At 38.2% G+C, this 19,206-nt stretch overlaps 2 protein-coding genes across 4 annotated transcripts in view; both read left to right on the top strand.

Moving 5' to 3' along the window:
• Nucleotides 1-261: 261 nt before the first annotated feature.
• LOC132196511 (medium-chain specific acyl-CoA dehydrogenase, mitochondrial) lies at nucleotides 262-3,865 on the top strand. 2 transcript variants are annotated; one of them, XM_059619223.1, is made up of 11 exons: nucleotides 262-411; nucleotides 675-768; nucleotides 1,698-1,865; nucleotides 2,139-2,239; nucleotides 2,327-2,407; nucleotides 2,598-2,728; nucleotides 2,786-2,894; nucleotides 2,957-3,097; nucleotides 3,148-3,249; nucleotides 3,300-3,470; nucleotides 3,527-3,865. In XM_059619223.1, exons 1-11 carry the CDS (start codon nucleotides 394-396, stop codon nucleotides 3,674-3,676), a joined length of 1,266 nt encoding a protein of 421 aa, XP_059475206.1. In that variant the 5' UTR covers nucleotides 262-393; the 3' UTR covers nucleotides 3,677-3,865. The 2 variants fall into 2 exon arrangements, with proteins under 2 accessions (XP_059475206.1, XP_059475207.1); XM_059619224.1 differs by lacking the exon at nucleotides 2,139-2,239 and adding an exon at nucleotides 2,008-2,108.
• Nucleotides 3,866-5,054: 1,189 nt separating this feature from the next.
• LOC132198110 (nuclear hormone receptor FTZ-F1) overlaps nucleotides 5,055-19,206 on the top strand; it is a 63,547-nt gene continuing 49,395 nt past the window's right edge. The window contains exon 1 of one of the 2 annotated variants that reach the window (XM_059621902.1): nucleotides 5,055-5,424. In XM_059621902.1, the coding sequence (XP_059477885.1) occupies nucleotides 5,244-5,424 (181 nt within the window). In that variant the 5' untranslated portion in view covers nucleotides 5,055-5,243. Of the gene's footprint in view, nucleotides 5,425-8,833; nucleotides 9,001-19,206 lie in introns of those variants that run through there. The other variant, XM_059621903.1, reaches the window with a different exon arrangement.

The following is a 19,206-nucleotide window of genomic DNA, read 5'->3' as shown; positions in this document are numbered from 1 at the left end:
AATAGATTAATTGTAAACTAATATAAATATTATTTTACAATTTTACACGACTATCACCGTGCAAATACTACATATCAAAGAAGCGCTCTCCTAATACACACTCAATTACATTGTATAAAAAAAATACATGGACGTACCATGTGGCCATGTGCATTATTTACCGTTATTTACGTAAACGTACAATATAGCATCGAATTATATTATGAGAAAATGCTTCTGGTATGACATGTACAAAACGTGCTCTTAGATGTCTCTAGCATCGCCGTTCGAAAGTTCAGAAAGTTGCTCGTTGCTCATCTGTTCGGTAGAGATAAATAAGAGGCACGACTTGATTAAAGGTGCTGTTAGTTTTGCATTTTAATTAGAATTATCGTGACCAAGCGATTTACTACGATGGCTTCTCTAGTTAAGGTAATTATCCCACTCTAATATTCCGAAAAATGTTGCCAAAAATCCGCAAAAACAACCAGAATTTCCAGTTTTACATAAGGGGGCCAGAATTCTGCTCATCGGTTTTGGCTGTAAAAGTTAAATTAAATTTGGACATTGGCCAAAAGTTCGTATTCTTAGATACGGTATAGTTCAAAGTATCTTTTGAATGAAGGCCTGCGTGAATTTACCGATTTATTATGTAATTAGCATAAACGATAACGTGACAATGTTAAATTTTACAGCTGGCGAAATCGACTCTTCGACCTGGAATCAGGGCCATTTCCACTTCTCTACCTTCAGCAAGTTCGGAGGTACCTGCCTGTGGCTATGCTTTTGGTACGATTTTCAAAAATTATATAAAGAAGTTTTTTCATAAAACACAAAAACTAGAAAATCTAAATATTTATTGAATGTATTACGTAATGTTTAGAATTATGCGCATATTTTTTTTTTATCATTCAGGGACATTCGAAACCCTTTCTCAAACGTCACTCTTTATTTAAAAATTTATGCAGTCATTCAATGACTGGTAAACTTTTGCTCCAAGTATATTTTACTGGAGAAGATGCTACGTTTTTATGACGAAACCTTAAAAATTATTTAACATATTCTTATTTGCTGATAATGTGCACAAAAATCAATTATCGGACTGCTCAAGTTCCACGGTGCACAACAAACCAAAGTGCAAAGTGTGCAGAAGAGGTGTGGTGTCATATTATCTAAAAATGAACTTTGTTCCAAGTTGAGACAAATAATTTTATCAAATTTTTTATCAGATCAAATATGGTATTTTAGAGCCATCACAAATGCTGTTAATTGTTGAGAAAAACAATTATTTAAAAGTGAAGCAGTTCTTTGTCCTCATTTTAAAGCAGTTTTTTTATAAAAAAACACATTTAAATTACACAACTTGCCTTACTTGCCTGTTTTTCACTTTTGAACATTTTCTTGATTGCTCCTTAAAAATTACGGTGAATAAAAAGTAAAAGATAAATGATAGAGAACGTTCTAACTAAAACACGAATTATTGCAAAAAATAATGGTATAGAAAGGTCAAAATATATTATAATTTTATTAAAATTTAGCAACGTATGTTAAGAATTATGTTATTCAATCCCTCCATTGCATTTTATTAAAAGAATCACTTTTTAGAATATTTGGTTGTTAAAATTTTCCACTCATGAGATATTAATTCAATCAATTTTTAATCAAAACTATTCATTAATGTAATTCAACACTGAAAGTTTTTTTTATTTTGATTGCAGAGCTGAATGATGAGCAGAAGGAAATCCAGTCCTTGGCTCGCAAATTCACTGCCGAGGAAATCATTCCAAAAGCGGCCGAGTACGACAAGACCATGGAATACCCATGGCCAATCGTCAAGAAGGCCTGGGAGGTCGGCCTCATCAACAACCATATCCCTTCACACTGCGGTATTTTCTTTGCCACTTGAATGAGAATAAATTTTTTTCAAATTAACAAAAAAAAGTTGCCTGGCTCCGGAGCAGGCAGTGCTGTGCAAAATCCTCCTTCCCTGCACAGAATCAGGCTTTTGAAGCAGAGCACTGCTTGCAGGGGGCCAGGGCATGGGCGTTTTCGACATCTGCCTCATTGCCGAGGAACTGGCGTACGGCTGTTCCGGTGTAATGGCCGCCGTGCAAATCACCAACATTGGTGTGAGTATTAACGCTTGTGTGCTTGCGCAGGTGGCATGAACCAGGGCATTTTCGATGGTTGTTTGATTGCCGAGGAGCTTGCTTATGGTTGCACTGGCATCAAAACCGCCATTGAGGCCAGCGGTCTTGGCGTAAGTCTGCACCTGTGTGCCCTCTGTGTGCTTTTTTTATTGTTTGAAAGGCTAAAAAATTGCATTTATAATTTCTTATCTTTGCAGCAAACGCCTGTAATTATTGCTGGAAACAAGGAACAGCAGAAGAAGTACCTGGGACGTCTTATCGACGAGCCTCTTGTTGCGGTTTGTATTCTATCCAATTCTATCCATTAAAAATATTTGATTTTGTTTTCTGAGGATTTTTGATAGAATATAATTTGAAATTCATATTATCTTCATTTATGGAACTATAAAAATTCTCAACCTTAAATTTATATCTTTCCTCATGTATTTTGATGTTCTTAATCTAATTTGTTTTCTATGTCTCAAATAGGCATACTGTGTGACTGAACCTGGTGCAGGATCCGACGTAAACGGCGTGAAGACCAGAGCAGAAAAGAAGGGCGATGAGTGGGTTATCAATGGCCAGAAAATGTGGATCACAAACGGTGGCGTCGCAAACTGGTCAGTTTGAACAATTTCGCAGAAAGTTAACTGAAACTCGCCTTCGTCAAATCTTAGGTATTTCGTTTTGGCCCGTACAAACCCTGACCCCAAGGCCTCTGCCAGCAAAGCCTTCACAGGATTCATTGTTGAGAGGGAAACCCCTGGAGTCACCCCTGGCAGAAAAGTAAAAAAAAAAAGAAAAAAATAGACTGTCGTAAATGATTAATACAAATTTGAATAAAATAGGAAATCAACATGGGTCAAAGGTGCTCTGACACTCGAGGAATCACTTTCGAGGATGTCCGTGTGCCCAAGGAGAATGTCCTGATTGGTGAAGGTGCTGGTTTCAAGATTGCCATGGGTGCCTTCGACAAGACCCGTCCTCCAGTAATTAAGAAGTAAAATACTTATCAATATTCTTAAATTACACTTTGTAGGTTGCTTCTGGAGCCACCGGTCTTGCCCAGCGCGCCCTTGACGAAGCCACCAAGTACGCCCTGGAGAGGAAGGCCTTCGGCGTCCCAATTGCTTTCCACCAGGTAAATTGAAAAAAATGAAAGAATTAAAAAAAAAACAATTTTATTTGTAGGCCGTTGCTTTCATGCTCGCCGACATGGCTATTGGAGTTGAAACTTCCCGCCTGGCCTGGATGAAGTCTGCCTGGGAGGTGGACCAGGGTCGTCGTAACTCTTACTATGCTTCGATTGCCAAGGCTCTGGCTGGAGACGTTGCCAACAAATGTGCATCTGACGCTGTCCAGGTTTGCGATCATTTTATAATTGCCTCTGCAAGTTATTGAATCTTTTCGATTATCAGATCTTTGGTGGAAACGGCTTCAACAGCGAATATCCCGTTGAGAAGTTGATGAGAGATGCCAAGATTTATCAGATTTATGAAGGAACTGCTCAGATCCAGCGCCTCATCATTTCGCGCGCCATTATTGACATGGCCAAGGCCAAGGCGTAATCAGTCTAAAACTTTTACGGGCTCATTTTATATTCCATCTGCTGTGAAATTTATTTGAATACATGCCTTTGTCATCTTTATGGTTTCGCCAGTTATTTGTTTTGCAGAAGTTATTTTAACAGACTAATGTATCATCATGAGACTGAATAAAAGAAAAAATTGCACCAAGTTATTTCTCAAACAAAAGTATACTAAATTTTAGTTATTGATTCTTTGCTTTGCCCTTAAATATCAACTTATCAACCAACCGCGCGGTGCACTTCTATTGGTGATTCATTTAGCTTATCACAAAATTCAATCGCATATGAACAAAACACAAGTGGTTCAAAATTAACATCAACTAGCTGACTCTCAAATTCAAATTTTTGTCATATAAAATTTGATTTAATAAAGAAAAAAATAAATCTTTTGATTAAAAGAGGCCATTATTTCATTATTACATCTTACATATTCCTTTGAATTTCTTGCCTAACAGATAAGAAAGTCAAGTTCGAAGGGATACAAAATTAATAATTTAATCATTTGTAAAACTAATAAAATATTTAAAAGTTTCAAGCTACATGTGCGGAGCTAAAATAATTTAATTGCAAGCTTGGCGAAACTTGCCGAATATGGAAATAAAGTCTCTCCTCCTTTCTTCTTTTATAGCTAGCTATCCTTTTTTAATTGAAATTAATTTTTTAAATAATCGTTTAAATAAATCTACTAATTTATTATTTTGAATTAAACTAGACGCGTAAATTTGATAAATTTTATGTGAAAATTTTAAATGTATGGTTAATGGTTATAATTAAAATATAGAGTTGTTTCTATTTCTATAATACATATACTCGTCACTCAAAACGCATAAAATGAAAAAGTTTATAATTTTTATTGTGTTGTGCACACCATTCTCTATTTAATCGTACGAATGTCAGCCTTTTCCCGCCGCGCGCGGTACTCAACAAGTGGTTGTGGCAAGTTGAAACAAGGTGGCACTACTATGAATTCTCGCGCCGTATATGGAATAAATTTCACTTTCAAAACGATTTTGTCCTCGAAATTTAAGAAAAAGTGTTTCAAAACCACCTTAAAATATGGGCGAAATTTTCAACATAATTTTAGTACTATCGGTGGCTAGTAAAAAGCTAGACTCGCGGGAAAACGCTTACATTTTCTACGACCTACTTTTTGTGACGTAACAGGGCTAGTCAAAACACTTTCGCTACTAAAAAGCCCAAACTGCAAACTAGAGGGTCAAAAACTAACAAAATGACTAAATTAGTAATTAATAGTTTATTTTATTGAGGTGTTGCATTTTTTCGTGGGCTGAAAACTCGAATTTGGTGCGTAAATAGACGCGGAGAGCGAAAGTGATTTGACTCCGGACGCGCTCCGTCTGCCCACCACCTAAACACAAGTGAGTGCTTGTGGCCTAGAGACCTACTTTCCTCGTCGTTCCCATTTTTTATTGCTTTTTCACACGTACGGAAAGCGAGCGGGGCCTTGACATTGGGCCCGAGTTCAAGGTTAGTCGGCAGTGTCGCCCGGTGAGCGCCGATCGGCCCGAATCACGCGCCCGCGGAAGATGCACGAGGAGGCGAGTGGCGTGCCGATAAGCAGCTCGACCCTGGTGGTCGCGAGCCAGCCCGCCGCGGGCCCGGCCCAAGCCATCCAACTCGTCATGCCCGAGCCCGGAGTCGAGTCGGCCGACGCCGACGAGATCATCGTCTTCAGCTCGGCCGAGTCTTCGGCATCCGCCTCTGCAGGTGAGTCCGAATTCCACGAGCCCCTTCAGTGCCCCCACCCGCCCCAGCCTGACACTTGTTATTGTTGCACGCTCATTATCCCTACATAGATCCTCCTACTACGATTCTAGGCACCCAACGTTTGCGAAACGCATCTGCCATGCAGGCGCGGTCGATATTTATTTCAAAAGTAATAAATACAAATTTCAGAGATTGTTCTATTGGCATTTTTTACTGGTTTAAAAAAATTAATATTATAATTTAAGATTTTTAATTTGAAATAGTTAGATGCAGGGTTAATTTTTATATTTTTTACAACATACGGTTGGGTATTGTTACCCTTTAATTAATTGCAATTAGAGGGTTGAAATGAACTTAATAATTATGATTCTTAAATAATTTTTTTTTTAATTTTTAAGAAGGCGCTAATTAATAACGGCTTATTTGGTTTTGAATTCTAAATTCACTTTTTAAACAATATTTAGCTTTTAATCAAAGGTTTGTTAAATCTGGAGCATTATATTATTTTAAAATTTTTATAATAAGATTTGTAACCTTAAATCAAATCAAACACTTAGCAAAATAATATTATCGGCAATATCAAAGTGAATTGAAATTTAATTAATTTTTCCATTTTTTTTATCTATTAAAATGATATATTTCATTTTTAGAAATATATTTATGATTACTTACCCTGAATTTGAAATTAAACACATTTAGGCATTTATAAAATAATACAATTTAAAAAAAAATTATCTGGGGAAATAAATATGCATGTGAAAAAAAATAAAGCTTGCAATGCTTGACAGCATAAGGTGTATTACGCGATCCGAGAGTGAAATCGGAAGCGCATAATCCTTTTGAAAGTTGGTCGTCGAATGGAAACGAAGCGTCGCGCATAAGTAGGCCGCATTACTGCAGGCAGACGCTTGCTTGGTTTTCCTTTTTGCAGAAAGCAAAAGTTGTTATTGTCTGGTGTCCTCGATCGGCCTAGGTCAATCTCGCGGCTGCGATCTTCGCGGACAGCCGGAAGGGGAAACGCTTCCTGCGCTCGAATTTTTTTCATACATTTGCAAGCGAAAAATTGTGTTTTTCTCGTCGGGAGTTTGATTCTCTTGCGCGCGGATGTACACCTCTTTTTCGCCGCCCGAGGGAGTTTCTTTCTTTCTCTCTTTGCTTGAGTGCTTTTTTACCTGGTGGCAGGTTGGTCGGTCGGCGGTCAGGTGCGGTTATCGTGACGGCCGCGGTACGAAATCTCAGCAGGACCCCTTCCTCCCGCTCTATACACGTCATTATCACCATCTCGAGGGATAATTCCGAACGCTCAGAGTTTTTGTATTTATTGTCCTACACCTTTCTCGAACTGAAGGAAAAGAAAAAAAACACCCCTTATTGATTGAAATAACATAATTTTAATCTCCACTGCGATAACCTTCAAAGAAAAAAAAAATATGTACTGCGCCAAAACACCGGCGGTGTTAATTGTCTTGGTGGACTTGTTTCGTCTTTATTGTTTTTATCGCAAGCGAGACACGCCAACCAACCTCACTGAAATCAACATTAGCGCAAACATTTTTATCTAGACTGATTCCGAATCGCTTAAAAGTTGATTTCAAAACTTATCAGCACGTTTCTCAAGTGGATGATCTTTTTATCAAACTCCAATTTTCAGATCCAAACGAAACGAATATATGTTTCAAAACTTGTTCATAATTATCTTCTCCAATCTCTGAAGTAAAAAAGGATAAAACAAAATTTTTGTCATTTTTTTTTTATTTCTTTAAATTCAATGATTAAAACAATTTTGGTGCTTTAAAAAAATCTGCCCAAAAATTGTCAAATTAAATTAATAAAGAAGCATCCAAATGACAATTTAAAAGCTCAAATTACAAGAATATATTCTTAAAATGAAATATTTATCTAGTTGAAATCCAGAGGTTGCAAAACCGTGCACCAAATTTAGTTAACAAGCTGGAGAAACAGGTGGAATTTTAACACCCATGCCTCTGCGTAAAGTTATTTCCTCCTGAATGCGTGCTGTGTTGACTCGACTTAATTGTAACACCAAAGGCGACCGTTCCGTCCATCCTCCCTAGCTTTAGTTGAAGAAACACAAAAGTCGGTCTCGGTTGGTGCGTCGGCGGAGAGAGGAAGGAAGAGCACCGATTAATTACGCATTGTGGCCCCTGGTGTACCGTTAATTAATTGTGTGTGATAAAGGGGAGCTTCGAAATTGAGCCAAAGTCGAAAATAATCGTGCGTTATATTCAAGATTGTCAGGCACAGATAGTTCAGGCAGACGTTAATTTAGTGGAGCGCCGCCGGGATAGGAGAAAAGAAAGAAAGATAACAAAAGGTTCCCGGCGCGATGACAAATCAGATTCCATGCTCCATAGTGGGATTTTTCCCAGCGTTCCCTGAACTTGATAGGAGGTATAACGGGACGTGCGGGAGGGAATCAAAAAATTCGGCGTTAATGGTACTCGCGTGCAGTGTGACGCATGGGCAGCGAAGGGCGTGAAAATTTTTAATTCGAAGCAGGTGTGAAATTAGAGAGAGCTTCGTTTTTGTATTCAACTTTTTCTGTAGAAACGCATTAGTTTCACCTATGATGAGAAAAAACGGGAAGTTTTTAGGAAAAGGTTAATGCACTATTTATTGTAAGGAGAGAGACTCCCTGTTTGGTTATGGAATGAAAAACATATAATATTTAAAAGAAATCTTCAAAGAAAAAATTAAAAAAAAAATTTCTGTTATTCCAATAATTCATATTTTGTATAGAAGAATTGTGTGAATAAAAAAATAACTAATAGACGTTTGGATTTTATTTGCAAACTTTTATATAAATTTTAATAAAATAAGGATATTTTTTAATATTATCATAAATATTTTATGATTATATATTTTGCAAAATTATATTCCGTGTAAATGAAAAAAGTTTGCCTTCACTGAAAATTAAATTCAAATTAGAATTAATTAATTCAATTTGCTATCATTGTGGTTAAATTATTTTCAAGATCACTTCCTTCCCCTTCTGCTAATCTCGGCGCCGCAGAGGCCAAAAATATGACAAGTATACCCAGAGGATAGTTTGGGCGTACGTGCAGCCGCTTTTGCAGTTGTTGCAATGCACTCGAGTCCGTCATTTGACCTCCAAAAGAATTGCAATGGGCGGCCAATGACTTCAGCACATTGTGTGGCGCGCCGTGTGTGTATAATTTACCTTTATAACACCGCGAACGGACATTGCAGTCACAACAAATGCACACGATGTTATTTCGCACGCTGAAAAAAAATATATGCAAACGGCCGCGTAGAAACGAATATGCACTCCATTATCAGCAGCGCACCTGATAAAGCGGCTCGTCCTTTTGTGAACGTGTGTGTGTGTGTGTGCATTCGTTTTTGCTCGCGTCCAATATTCAATATTGTGCACGGCCGCTTCTTGCACTGCAGTCTGTCGACGTCGTTATCGCTCGCCCGCTCCTCCACCGTTGTTTGTTTAGCTGACAAAAGATCTAGTGAGCGAGAGAGAGAGGCACAAAACCCGTCGTTTTCCGGCCTCCAAAAACGGTCCATATGCGAACTGCAAAAGTGGTGAGTTTAGTAAAAAAGTAATAAATGAAAACCTGATTTTTTTTCAAATTTAATTGGTATTTTAAACTTTCCGTTTTCAGTATGTAATATTTAAAGAATGGATTATGTTTGGTTTAGTTTGAAATCTTTGTATGCGGTTGCTCATATAGGGATGATTTCTCCTTGGAATAGATTGATAAGATAGCCACACGTGACTCCAACTTTGTTGTTGCTTCAGCTATATAACAAGCAACACAAACACGCGCAACTCTTCCCTTATTAGCTCTCTTCACACACTTCGGACAATTTTCTTTGATCCTGTCTGATGGCTCGGAGAAATGAACGTTTTACCTCCTCGCGATTTACGGCGTGGTGCAGCCCTGCGTGCCATTGTATGCTATATCGATCTGTGACTCGCCTAGCGATGGTGACGTGCTAAGGGTTGCACGACACCACAATGGAACTGCCGTAGCAAATCGAAGTATAGCTCTGGGCCAAGTTCAAGTTTATGCCGCGAAGTAACAAAAAAGGTAAACGCTGAGCGACACGGAAAACGAATTCGCTTGACACGGTTCCCTACTTTTTCATTTAATAACATGGCATTTGAATACGTGAACTTTATTACAATATAGCACGAATTTTTAAACTATTCCGAAAGGGAATTTAAAGTTTCACATAGTAATAAACCGTATATTTTTAAGATTATGATGAATTAAAAAATAATAATAATAATACATAGAGGTATTAGAGAAAGTAGAAAAAGATTAATAATTTTGAATTTTGAATATGATTCTGACCTCCAATAAAAAAAAATTTCTTAGAACTATTTCAAATCATGCAGAATTTAGCACAAATTTAAAATTTAAATATTATTCGGAAAATATAAAGATTTCCACGAACATAATTCAACGAAATGAGCACATACGTACCAAATTTAGAATGAAATTTTGAAATAAATCTGAAAAAAATTAATTAAACTATTTAACTCTGGATAAAAAAAAGTAATTCTAGCAATTTTCATTGTTGAGAGATCTGCGAATTAAGTTGTTTTCCACCTGGCAGTGAATTTTAACACAAAGAAAAAGTCACAAAAGCTTTTAAAATCCGCTTCATTTCAATATTCTGCACAATAGAAACGCAGCCACATGGTGCAGGGCGTCGCATTATTGTGAGCTCCGCTGAAATAAATGTCAAGGGTTGCAGCAGCGCAGTGCGTTTTCGCCGAGCGACTCGTCGCAGGCACGACTCGCTCTTACTTTTTATTTTCTTTCAAACACACACACTCGCTCTCGGCGAACAAATAAATTCGCATAAACAGGCAGCACAACAATCGTAGGCTGCGGTGAGAAAAGCTGGTTTCGTGCTGCACACATTTACTCCAGCACAGCAGACCAGTCTGGTGACTTATGCTGCACCGCACGTCGTCCTGTCCGGGGCCAATTTATTTATTCCTCTCGTAGGTGGCTTTGCATTTATCCAAGTAAAACTTGCGCAATTTGGCGAAAAAGAAATTTGCGTCGAAGAGGGACAGAGAGAAATCAGCCGGGGAAAACCGCACACAAGAAGAGAGATCAATACCTTTGTCGAGTACTACACCGCGCGTTCAGTGCTCTGGGGGAAGAGCAACTGCGATGAGATTTACCCGCCGCACTCCAATATCTGTCGGCGTTTGCAATCGCCCCCAATACCAACTTTTGCTCCGGCCAATTTTGGGAATTAATTTCCTGCAAAATATAATATGAGATTGTATCCGATATACAGACATGAAAATTATAACTTTACTTAAGAATTTCCTCAAAATTTCGATATAGTTCAGTGGACCAATTCATTTTCCATTATATTATTTTCAAGCAGAAATTAATTCCTTTCATAAAATTTTATGTTCTATTAAAAAAAAATTTCTTAGAAAATTTTGACCCAAACGGTCAGCAGCACATTTTCCACTTTTCCGTCTAATTCTGAACCAGCCTTTGAAAAACTGCACCCTCTGTTGCTGCTTCCAAATCCGTCGTTGAACTATTTTTAGAAAAAAAAGGGAGATAAAAGCTATACCATTTTTGGAAAGTGTCAATACACAGTGGAATCTCCAACAAAGAGGGATGTGGGCTGAAAAGATTGTGAAATGGCGAAGGAGCAAACCGCTTGTCAAAGGATTATTTTGCTGCCCTTTTCAGCCCATGAGGGATGAACGGCGTCGCCTTCAAGCGATCGGCCACTTTCTCCACAGCTCCCACTTTTTTTCTGAATATTATGTGCTTTTATTGCCTGCACAAGCCGCCGGTCATGATGTTCGCAAACACGTTCTGCAGCTGACACTGCCCGTAAATATACTCGTATGTATACAGACGAGCTTATAAAATTTCTATGTGGAGGAAACTTTTTCCTAAATTTGTTGAATAGCAGTCAGTATTGATTTCGTTAGTTTAACACAAAAGAAATGGGATGATTTTGAATGTGCTTTTATTTATAAATTCATATTTTTCTTCAATAAAATATTTCCCCCTCCCACCTAAATAAACGAAGAATCTTTCTTTTCGATTTGAAGATTTTTTAATAAATAAATAAGCCCCGTCATAAGTAAAAAATCTCCTTTCCATAATGAGGTTTATTTTTTATTCTTATTTTATAAAATTAAATTTGATCTTTTTCCCTGAAAGTGCGAATTAAGTAGTTTTGGAACATTAATTTTGCCCTCTAAATGTTTCGCAGAGAAGTCTTGGCAACTTAATGTGAATTTGCTTAGTCGGGATGCCCCTCACGTCTAAATAATCGCCACTCAAACAGGCGAGTGAATCCATATAGAAGCTGGAGAGGCCAATTTGGGGATGCTCCCTGAAAATCGGAGCCCGTCAAATTATATGAAATTGTGCTCGGTATCCCCCGGCGTTGCCATGGGAATTGGGCAAGGGCTTGGCGCACAATGGGCAACACGGTGGCGCAGGTTCGCTCCCTGCATGTTGTCAAGCGGAAAGTAGGTCACTCCGTTTAGAGCGCCACCATAGATGCACGCGCGGCTCTCGCAGCTTTTGTATAAATTATTGTGTGCGGCGGCGGCGGGGCTCAATATGGCAGTCTGGAGCATAAAATTTTATCCTCGGCGCAACTACTTGTGGCTCTCTTTCGCTAGAGGGGGCTGCTCAATTTTCCTCTCTTGTGCTCCGAGCCAGCATAATTAGTCACTGCTCTCTCTCATTGTGTTAAGAGAAGGGTCGCTCTTAAAAGCCGGCCGGTTTTAATCGCGCGCTGGCCCCCTCGCGACAATGCAATATTAATCCACTTCAATGAATGACTTAAATTGTTGTTCCCCGACTTCTAAAGTCATTTTTATTTTTGGCCGCGCGCGGAACGTGTGCGCAGGGGAAAATTTTATTCCGGGCACGTTTTTGGGCAGAGTTGGCCAATCGGTTTGTTTTCCTCATGGTGGATTGAATGCGAAATAAATAAAGCTGTGAAATCGGTCTTCTGATCTGCGTGAACAGAGGAAATGACAGATTAGAAATCTGCTGCTATTGTTTTTTGGAAATTTATTCCACGACCAAATTTTTATGGCCGATTGATGAATTTGTTTTTTTATAAATTAATTTTTTTTGGCAATGCAAGCGGTTTCACTTTGCTGATTGAAAAATTTGTTGTTCAATTAGAGATAATATTTTGATTACATAATATTCTTTTGCAAAAGGTCGAAATTAACAAAATAAATTATTTAGTACGAATTTTTTTAGAGATTATTATTGTTTTAAAATAATTATCTTTGATTTTAATCAATGAAACTTTCTGTGTGTAATCATAATAGAAATAAATTCAGCTTGATTTGTTTTATTTTGAATGATGATAAAAATTAACGAAGAAACAAAAGTTTGTCTCTTTGATACGTTTTATTTTATTTCGGTAAAAGAGAAAGTTAAAACTTCTCATTAAAAAATTTAATTTTAAAACAATTGGTATTAAAGACAAAATAAAACATTTTGCTGTAGAAATGACCTTGAAAATTACGAAATTACGTGAAAAAAAAATATTAGCACTCTCTTCTCTTCTCTTTTAAAATTCATTTTTCATGTATTTCACTTTTATCATTAACATTAATAATTACAAAGTGTAAGTACATAATGTTTTTACAATCATAAGTCTGAATTGCTAATTTTCCTGCCGAAAGATTTTATCTTTCCTGTTCTTTAAATTAAAAAAATTTTCCACCTTGGGCCTGGGGCAGATTTTTGAACTTTTACCCAGAATTTTCTTGGTCAATACTATTGACCGCCGGCGGTGCTTCTGCAGTCATTGAAGTAAATTGTTTGCACTGCGCCGTACGTTCACCAGCCGATCATTATTTGCCACTCTTTGAGCTCGCATGCAAGATAATCCGCCGCTTGTGATATAATCGGCGATGGCAGGCCAGACGTAATTTTAGAGCTGTGGAAAAGAGGCCAGTAGTTGCAATGTCACGAGATACCGAAGAGTTTCGGAGTCGACTGCGCTTATCTGCGGCGACCCAAATTGATATTGGCGTTGTTTTGTGCTGCACTCCGCACTGCACGGGCGGCCATTTTTAACTTATTTATATGAATTCATATTTTGCACTGAATAGCTCTTTTAAAAGCTTGTGGCATAACTTTTAAATGAATGCTTTGAAAGCAAGTATTAAATTATAAAAAAAACCTCTAATGCAAAAGAAATTATTGCAGCCAAGAATAAAATTAATGTAAATTTTTTTTCCTCGTCTCTCCATTTTCAAGAGTAAATTTTGCAGTCGTTTTCCGTCCAAAACGACGGAGCAAATTTTCCAGACTATTTTTGCCCAGCCACAATGGCTTCTTGCGTATTCCGCCCGACGGCTTGTGCGATAACTGTGCGTGTATTGTGTGTGATTTAGCAGACTGCTCTCGCCGTTTAAAACGCTCTGCTGGCCGAGTCGCCGCGCCGAGCAACTTTTTTGTCGCTCTCTCGCTCGTTCGCCGAGAGAGCAGCCATGCCAGAGCCAAACTCCAGACCCATTTATTAAAAAAGCTGCTCAATCCTTCCTTTTGGAGAGCGCATGAAGTGGCAACAGTGCCCGTGCACACACTCGGACGGACTTGCAATTTTGCATCAGCTCGGTCAGTCTGCAGTCAATTTCCAAAGTGCAAACACGTCCCTCTTTTTGTGTAAAAGTTTCACCGAAATTTCATGACCACTCGTAAAAGTTCCGCCCCATTTCGCTCGCAACGTTTAAAACGTATATAAATATTTCATGCTGTTCTGAAGGGAAAAATCCACTCTGTGAGAATATGCAAATGAGGCTCAGCCAACCGACTATAATTGATATTCTATTGTACATCGCTTGGAGCCGCTCACGTTGAAGAAAATGTGCACTTCTTCAATTAAAAACAAACCTTAGCATTAATTGATAACAGAGACCGCGAATAAGAAGATTAAATGCCTCAAAATCAAACTTGAATTATGTTTCAATGATATTAAATTATTTTGATGATGCTTGTTATTTTTTAATATTTAAAACTTTTGAGTTAATCTGCGCTTAAATTTTATTTTCTTAATTATTTGTATTTATTTTTTAAATGAATAGGGGCTTCAAACTGGCTCTGACAGATGTCACCACAATAATCTTTAATGCATTTCATTTAAAAAATCATACTTTTCGGTTACTCTTTTTACCAACTCTTTTTTTATAATATGTTTTTTTCTATTCATTATAGATATTAAATTTAAATTTATGTGAAAGTTGCTTGGCCTTGAAAAATTTCGAGCGGCTTATTCGCGCAGCATGCAGCATTATCTTTTGCAGAGTAAGAAATTTGCTGATAAACTCGGCGGCCTAATGATGCCCAACTCTCGCGGCATTGTTGGCAAAAGTTTTTTTCGCAAGCAGTGAAACAAACAGGTCTGCTGGGAAAAATTTCCACTCCGCACGCCCCTTCGGCCACTCTCTAATGACGCCGTGATGTAATTGCGCTTGGGAGGTTTTCTTCTCTCATGAATATTCAAGTCGCGCCAACCCCAATTGCCTTTGTGAATGGTGTATGGATGGATCACCGGAAACGATAACAGGCACCAAATACCAAACATAAAAAATTATCTCTGCCCTGCGTGTGTGAAAAACAACAACGCCGAGTTTTATCTTTCACCAATTTTCGTCTAGTGCCGACCTTGACACACAGCGCGTGCACGTCAGACTGTTGAAAAAAATCTACTTATAACGGACGCACGAGTTGGTTACACGCCTGATAAAAATGATAATGATATGTTGATGATGCTCCCCCGCATACAATGAGATTGTTGCATGCACGCAGCACCTTCGGACGCGCACTCCTGGGAAATTGTTGCCCAATGTGACAAACAGAACGTGAAGACGCTATCATTCCGCCGATTAGGTTCTTCCAACTGGGTTGCATAATGCCGCACATTCATTCACCAACTGCCCTCTGCGCATTATTTATGAAGTTCAGACAATTTATTTTAGTCAAACCCACATACTAGAAGCGCTCTGTTACCCTTAAAAGGATTGAAAGTATAAATTTTTATTGCACTACCAAATTACAAATATTTTTATTTGCTTTTAATTTTGATTAAATTTCGTTACTTGTAAATTAAAAATAAGGATTGCTTAATTTTTTTCAAAAATGAATATCCATGTGATGGAGAAATACCAAATTACTTATTCATTTAGGGAACAAATGAAATCTAAATAATAATTTTAAATTTAAGCACATGAATCAAGACTAGGCCAAATTAGAAAAGAGCAATTTACCTACGAGTGACACGTAAAGTTATTAGAGGTGAATTGAAGCAAAAAGACGTCTATAGGAATTCCCTTTCAAAATGAATAGTGATTTTAAATTGCAATCTAATTTTTAAAAATATTTAAATTGAGTTGGAAATTTATTTGAATTTTTCAACTGCAACTTTCACATTCAGATTTGCATGGACGTTTAATTGCATAATTAATTAAATCAAAATTATACAATTTATGGTGACTGGAAACACCAATGCAAATCAAATCTTTGGAATCATTTGCATGAGGCGATTTTATTATAACTGGAGTAAGCGGCTTAAATTTCACGCCGTGTTGCTGTCGCTGGAAAAGCCACCCCTAAATGCGCCCCAACCTGCAGCACAAACAGGGGTGCAAAGATTGGCAGAAAGCGCGGCTAATTGAATGCTGCAGCATCTCGAGTGGTGGCGAAAAGCAAACAGCAAATTGGCGCTGGGCGAAAAGTCGTCGCCGGTGTGTGTGCGGTGGCGCGTTTTTGGGTCATTCCGGGCCGGGCTTGAGGGTTTGGGTTTGGGTTCGAGGGGTAGGCGCGCGCGTGGGGCGGGTCGATAGAGCCCGACCATCCGCAAGCGCTGGCGTCTGCGAGTGAGGCACCCCCGACAGCCTGCTTTGTAGGTCAGGTCAAAAAAGCCACCCCTCGCGCGCCGATCGGCGAGCACGTGGCTCCCGCCGACTTGGACCTCCGAATGAATGCTGCACTCTGTTATTGCACGCCGGAATTACTCAAGAAGCCGGCGCGCGCGCCCACACTGCCATTTGTGTTGAGCGCGTTTCACAAAGAGCGCTTTTTTATTCCGGTGGGATAAAACTTGCAGCGATCAAATGAACCAGTAAATTTGCTTCTCAAGGATGCATTCGTTTCATGGCAAATTTTATTACTGTCAGATGCATGTTTCTCTTTTTTTTTTAAATTAAATTGTAAGTATTTACGGGCTGAAGTAAGAAGTATATAGGCTTACGTGTAAACTTTTAACTTTTATTACCAAGCTACCAACTTGGTTTCAAAGAAATCGAAAGTTGTGTTTGGTTTTTTTATTATTGCATTAGTAAGAAGAATAGCAATGTTTTAAATAGATGCGATATCGGACTTTTCAAACTTGGGTTGATCCCCTGATGGCATACAGAGAGCTCTCTGGTGTTTGTATAAAGTCACGAGTGCGATGGGATGAAAAAAACTCGTCGTCATTGATGCCTGGCTTTTTAATCTCGCGGCGGAGAAGCGCGGCGTTGCACAAACCGCGATAGCTAGCGACAATCGTGGAGAGCGCCCGCACTCGCGCCACACGTGCTGCACATTTCTGCGCCGTAATTGCTCCGTTTAATTAAATTGTTCGAGAGCAATATGGTGCGGTGGAGCAACTCCCGGGCAGCCGTTTGAATTCGGGGGATGGAGTGCGAGGGTGCTGGTAGTGCGGGGGTAGAGTGGCGAGGTGGCGCACCTAGTCGCTCAAAAGTAGGCCACCGAACTGGGACGGTCGCTGCTCAATATTTGCCGCACAAAGACAGACTCGCGCGTCAATCCAACCCCTAATTCAGAGGCTGGCCCAGTTCCAAACAGATAAATTGCCGTCTAATTCTTGGCTTGATTTGATCTAGAGAAGGGGACGGAAGGGCTACTTTCATCGCACTTATTGAGCCTCCTTTTAATTTGCCAACGTTGCAAACCTCATTCTCGAAATAATAAACTCATGAGTATAAAATAATCTTGTGGTCATCAAATTATTTATTGTGTATATTGGATATTACTCCGTTGTCTAATGGGAAGAACACCTACCTGGACAGAAAAGTATTTCAAACTTGTGCAATAGCGGCATGTAAGCAAATTCGTACACTGTCCAACTTATTTTGATTGCTTCACTTCCGGAAAAAAAATGATTTGTGAAATAAATTCAGTTTTCATATTTTTATTTAACTAAACTGTCAATTTTTTGGTCTTATAGTTTATTTATTTAACTAATTTTAAGAATCATTTCCAATTATGCATCATTTATATTTACGCAGATAACACGATTAAGTTTTTTGGTATACCGCAATGCCAAAAAAAACATCAAAAATAAATTATATTTTATGTATAAAATTTTACTATTACAAAGAGAAATAAATTTCTGTCAAAAAACGTGAACTTGTAAATGATAATAATATAATTAACTAAATTACACCTTGTTGAAACTTTGCAAAATTTATTCCGATAAATTTTTTTTTTACATAATTATAGAAAAATATTTCGCAAAGAAGAAGAAGGAAAATTTTATAATTCAAGCTAGTCAAAGAAAAAATAAATGAATACGTTGCGAAGATAATATTATTATTTATGGTTCAAAAATAGTTTTTTTTTATTATTAACTTTTGGAATTTTACCCTTCAAGTTATAACTCTTGTATCTGAGATTTGAGAAAATTACCGCGGTGTGTCCCATATTGGGTGAATGAATTCAGGTCAGATATATTAAATGACAACAGGTATGCATCATTATATGAGTTCGCTGCGCATCTATTATTAATTTATAATGGAGCCACAGCACTGCACGAACATAGCGTGGAAAAAAAACTCTAGGGTGAAAATCCAACAACCCTTTAGTTTTATTTCTCACGTGGTCACAATTTGTGCAGCGAGCAGAGCGAGACTTTTACTTTCGCACACAAACCGCGTGTCTGTCACTCTTACTTTCATGCTGGCGACGTAATTATCAATTCGCGCGCCACTCATACTGCATTTTAGGCTGTCCCACTGACACACTAACCTTCGCTTTACTTTCGCTTATTTTTTTTGCCAAGTCTGGCACTTGGCGGCGGCGTCATCGGCAGTGACGTAAGGCAGGTGCAAATTTGTTTATCTGCACTTTTGCTGCTTGCTCGCACCTTGCGCAACACACCCCTCCACATCGTCATTTACGGGGAAAACAAGATCCTGAAACATTTGGGGAAACTTTAGTCAAGACTTTCAAGGCCGATGTATGAAATTAACGAGAATTTTGTTGACTCCGAAAACGGAGATGTTTGTTTCAATATTTTTTATGCTATCTTTAAACTGATGAGAACACATTTCAATATCTTATCACGCTTGAATTTCAATTTAGAGCACGAATCTTGATATTAATTGATGGTCTTTATTTTAATCTGCCAAGTCAAGAAACTGACCTGTTTGTGGCGTAAATTTAGATTGGAGCCAAATTGCAGCAATATTTACATGCGTCGAAAATATAATTATATTCGGCACGTGTGCATCTGATCGGCCAACAATTCAATCAATTCCGACGGTGAACAAAGTTGCAAATTATATATTTCACCGCGAGAATAATCGTAGAGAATTATTCAAAGAAAAAATTATGCATCTGCTGGGGCGCATTGGATTTAAATCGGTAATGCACTATCCGCATGCATGCGTATATTGGATTTTCTGATTTGCATCAGCAGCCACGTGTATTTATACAGGTATATACACTCGGATTAATAATAAATGAT

The sequence above is a fragment of the Neocloeon triangulifer genome, unplaced genomic scaffold (genome assembly GCF_031216515.1).
Source record: "Neocloeon triangulifer isolate White Clay Creek 2 clone unplaced genomic scaffold, ASM3121651v1 ptg000012l, whole genome shotgun sequence".
Taxonomy (NCBI): Eukaryota; Metazoa; Arthropoda; class Insecta; order Ephemeroptera; family Baetidae; genus Neocloeon; species Neocloeon triangulifer.
The sequence above is the reverse complement of the archived record's forward strand: the minus strand, read 5'-3'. Positions and strand labels throughout refer to the sequence as shown.

Coding starts and splice junctions, on each gene's coding strand:
- LOC132196511 (XM_059619223.1), top strand. Junction 2,240..2,326: donor TTGAGGCCAGCGGTCTTGGC/GTAAGTCTGCAC, acceptor TTATCTTTGCAG/CAAACGCCTGTAATTATTGC. Junction 3,471..3,526: donor GTGCATCTGACGCTGTCCAG/GTTTGCGATCAT, acceptor TTCGATTATCAG/ATCTTTGGTGGAAACGGCTT.